We start from the raw sequence: 4,701 nt of genomic DNA on the forward strand, positions 1-4,701 counted from the left end.
GGCCCCGCCCCAGCTCCTCGCGGTCGCCCCACAGCGAGCTCTCTCGGGTGGGCGCGGGGCCGCCAGGTGCGAGGGCTTCCCGCGCCCGCAGCCCGACCTCTTCTGCGCCAGCTGCCGCCGGACCTCCGTGTCCTCCGACGTCTCTCTTGCTTCCTCCTCCTCCTCTTCGTCCTCCGTCCCGGCTCGGCATGGAGCCCTCACCACCTCACCGAAGAACGTGGCCGCCATGACCCGCCGGAAACCCGGCTCGCGGCACTGCGCGTGCGCCACTCCGCTCGACCACGCCCCTGCAGGACGCGCCTCCTCCCCGCCCCCGTCGCCTGGCCACGCCCCCTGCCACGCTTGCTTTGTTCCCCGAGCACGAGCACGGCCCCACGCGTTGCAGCGCACGCTGCTCCCCGAGGTCCTTCCGCGTTCCCAGCGGACCCTGCAGCGGACGCCGTGGAGGACGAGGACCCCAGCGGCCTCCAGGCCGCCCGCTCCCCAGGCCTTTCCCTCCTGGCAGGGACCGGGGTCGGGGTCGGTGCGCACGCACCCGCCGCACTCCTGCCGGGGCACGGCCTAGAGCGGGAAGCAGCCCAGCGCGGCCCGGAGCTGTGAAGTGCGCATTTCAAACGCTGGTGACGGTCGAGCTGAGCTAGAATCATTTCTATGAGAATGCTCGGCCACTTGCAGTGCAAAACTTGCCCCGAATGACCCTCCGATGGTGACCGTGTGGCCGGCTTCCAGCGGACACTACCCCGCCTGGGGAAGAGGAGGGCCGCCGTGACGCCGCGCACCGGAGACCAGCGCCCGGAGCGGCGGGGAGAGGCCGGGCGCCTCCTGGGCCGCGCCTCCACTCCCTACGCGCTGCTCTGGGGTCAGAGGGAGCCTTAAACTACACACACGCCAAAGTATTCAACAGCTGGGAAGCCAGAAAAAACGTGGTGGTCTTGTTCATGAGAGTGATCTTCACTATGGTATTTTAAAGCATAGGGATTCCAGGTTCATTGGTCTAAGAGGAAACGCAGAAAAGATTTTGGGGCATTTCTTGGTCTCTGTCCTTTTGTAAAATCTTTTTACCAGTTAAGATATTCAATTTGGGGCTGGGAAGGTGGCTCAGTGGTAGAGCGCTTGCCTTGCATGCCTGAGGCCCTGGGTTCGATTCCTCAGCACCACATAAACAAAAAGAAAAAAGCCAGAAGTGGTGCTGTGGCTCAAGTGGTAGAGTGTTAGCCTTGAGCTGAAGAGCTGAGGGACAGCACCCAGGCCCAGAGTTCAGGTCCCACAACCGGACCCAAAAAAAAAAAAAACAAAACAAAAAGATATTCAATTTGATTTTCTCAGTTGTGCTATGAAACATCTTTTCTGAAAGTGACTAAAATGACTGTAACGGTGATGCATTCGGCTATGATGTACATGCCACAGACATTTCAGAGAACAGTTCTACAAGAATGTTAAGTTTTAAACAAATGCTTGTTTCGTGCAGTTACAACACATTTAGGCCAAACATTTTTAGAAAGCAAACACATGTTCAAATTAAACACTAAACCATAAAAGGGATTTCCAGTATAAAAGGCCAACAATACAATCTCAGATTGTGGCAAAAATTAGCCCTGCCACTACAAATGATAAATTCAAAGCTTAAGTTCATCACACTAAAACTGTAAGCCTTCACTGAAACTGAAATATTTTCATTTTATGGTATTTGAGTATCCTCAATCATATTATAATATGACCAAATAAGGAATTTCCATGAAATCTGAGACTGGAAATAAACTCAAGCATTCCACTAAAGTTCAAAAATTCAGCCCCAAGCACCTAAAAATAATAGCAGTTTATTAGGAATTCCCTTTCTCACCTTTACTAATAAATAACAAGATACTGGACAACAGTTCTTCAAATTAAAGTATACTTCAAAAGAGCAAAGAAGATACACTGTAGGTTAGAATATTCTGGTTTTTCCTTAAAAGCAAAAGTCCTTTTAAACAGACATGCAAGCACAAATGAATTTCTCAAGTAAGCTAGACGTTTTGGTCCATTTGTATAATCAAAAAATATGCATTACTCTTAGTGAAAGAAAAAAAAGAAACTTCCAGGTTTCTGTATTTTACTGGTTCTGATTTTACACGTGCAAATAATATATTAATACTCACAGATACTTTTAAATGTGAAAACAACTTGCTTGAGACAATTTTTTCCAGTAACATCTTACGTTAAAAAAGATTTGATGGTACATTCACAGATCACAGTGTGTGATCTTAATTTTAACAAAAGGCTATTAACAACAAATTAAACCCCATTGCAAGAAAATCATGTGTAGTACTATGACCAGATTTCCTAATCCTATCAAAGGCCACAATGAAAGAGGCTAGACATGCTGCCATTAAAGTTTGTTGTGATGAGACCATGGTGAATTTGCTCAGAATTCTAATTTTTAAGGTGCTGTGGAGACACGTAACAGGAGGACAGTCTATCATCTAAAAATAGGACTGTTTGGATCTTGTTGTATTTTTATTTTCATTAAGACTAATTAAGCCTGCCTCTTAATTTTTGCTGCTACATGAAAGGAGGAAAAATGGAATAATCACATTCATAGCTCTCATAGAAAAAAATATATATTCCCTGAATTACACATACCAAGTAGACATTCAATGTGAATCTCGATGTTAGGACCAAAATAAGCCATTGCGTGGTTTGATCAGTCTTCGCCTACTGTAGAACTAAGTCACACCACGAAGCAGCACTCCATGGTCCTTTTCACTTGCTTCGGACCTCTGGGATATGAATTACCACCCAGCAGCACCAGATTCCTCATGGGAACCCCTTGGAAATGTGCCTAATTTCGTTCCTTTAATTTCAGCAATGACATCACCAGTCATGATGGGCAGAATTTGTATACACTAATGAAGAGCCCTTAAAATTAACATCAGACTGAGATTTTGACCTTTTTCTTTTCCAACCTTGGAAATTTGTCCTTCCTGCATGTTCTGTACATTTCAGATTTCCTCCCTCTGAAGAAAGCATGGAGAGATTTCCTCCAGGCCTGACCTTCTGTCAAGGAAAAGCAATCCTGTGATGGACAGGCCCTGTGCCTTCCACTTTCCTCAGAACTCCCTGTACTTCTGGGCTGCCCAAAAGCCATGACCCTCCCCCCCCCCCCCCCCCCCCCGCAAGAGAATGCATGTTCGAAAATTCCTCAGAAGACCCCTTGGGGGACGGACCTAGAGCTGCCAGGTGAGCGCTGCTGGCTTGAGGCTCCAGATCACTGAAGCTGTTTCTGAATTCTCATAGTCACTATTGTGCTTTTTCTTTCCAGGATCTGAACCGTCTAAAATAAAGCATTTTGCTACTAATGTCTTCTAGCTCTTTTTCACTCTCAGAATTTATGGGTGTATCCTCCTCTTTATAAACATTCAGTAATTTTCTCTTAGCAGCAGCAGAAGCATTTCGGTGGGGCAATTTTCTGCTACTCTTCCTAATCCAGACATTCTCTGCTCCTGAAATCGTCTCTCTTAGGTTACTCATTATCCTTATCTTATTTGCAGCAACAGTAGCACATCTGCGGGGAACTTTCTCAGGTACCACATTTGTTTTCAGGGTCTCACTAGGCTTTTGCACTACATCCGTCAGGTGATGCGTACATGTTCTCATGTTTGTATGGGGTTCTCTGTCTCTAGGAACAGATTCTGAAAAATGAGTGAAAGGTCACGTAAATGCAAAAATCTTGTAAAACAAGATTTTCCTCAACAACACTTTACAGTCCAACCTAAAAACAAATGCTAATGCTGTTTTGACACTGACTGACTGAACCTCAGATTTCCTTCACCTGTTGCCTGAGATTTGCTGATACTTAACACAGTAACAGACTCTGCATCAGAAAGACTCTCCCCTAAAAGTATTTGAAAAACCCATTTTAAAAACAAGACCATGTATGTTTTAAACTTTTGGTGTAATTTCTAGTCTACTTTGAAACACTGTTAGCAAGCTGTGATCTTTCTAGAAGGAAATCTAGAAGCATGATGGACTGGGAAGGTGGCTCAGTGGTATAGAGCGTTTGCCTTGCATGCTCAAGGCTCTGGGTTCGATTCCTCAGTACCACATAAGCAAAAAGAAAAAAGCCGAAAGTGGGCGCTGTGGCTCAAGTGGTAGAGCGCTAGCCTTGAGCTGAAGAGCTGAGGGACAGCGCCCAGGCCCAGAGTTCAGGCCCCACGACCGGACCCAAAAAAAAAAAAAAGTTGGCAACTGATTGGCACTCCAGGCATTATAGATTTTTTTTCCCAAGCACTGGAATACTGTCTCAAAGCAAAATTCTTCAAAACAAGTCTCAAGCTAAAATATTAGTATTTCTTTGGCATTTATCTTATATTGGCAATTATCTTATATCTTATATTTGGCACTTATCTAATATTCATTAGCCCCTGAATTTAGGCATTATTTGTTAAGCCAATTTTGCAGCCATGAAGAGTCAAACTATCTAAAACTATTAATAAGGTATATAATAGTTGGGATGGAAATGTCACCATAGGATTTAATTAGTAAGTTGAATTTCTCCCTAAAATACTTTTCCCAAAATTGTGTGGGCCATTTCCCTCCAATCAACTCTGCTGAACCTGTGTGGCTCCCGTGCTGTTTTGGTGATATTTAAGGATCCTGGTAGTGGGCACACCAAGTGTCACGGAGCTGCTCTGTGGAGCAAGTTCTTGCTTCTTTGAGAGAGGA

The 4,701-nt window shown here is 45.4% G+C and overlaps 1 protein-coding gene across 2 annotated transcripts in view; it reads right to left on the minus strand.

The window, feature by feature from the left end:
- The window catches only part of Psmg1 (proteasome (prosome, macropain) assembly chaperone 1), a 10,837-nt gene extending 10,239 nt beyond the window's left edge, over positions 1 to 598 (minus strand). For both annotated transcript variants that reach the window (XM_013027376.1, XM_013027375.1), the window contains exon 1: positions 98 to 598. In XM_013027376.1, coding sequence (XP_012882830.1) covers positions 98 to 228 — 131 coding nt within the window. In that variant the 5' untranslated portion in view covers positions 229 to 598. The remainder of the gene's footprint in view (positions 1 to 97) is intronic.
- Positions 599 to 4,701: the final 4,103 nt, after the last annotated feature.

This window comes from Dipodomys ordii, unplaced genomic scaffold (genome assembly GCF_000151885.1).
Source record: "Dipodomys ordii isolate 6190 unplaced genomic scaffold, Dord_2.0 Scaffold103, whole genome shotgun sequence".
In the NCBI taxonomy this organism is placed as follows: domain Eukaryota; kingdom Metazoa; phylum Chordata; class Mammalia; order Rodentia; family Heteromyidae; genus Dipodomys; species Dipodomys ordii.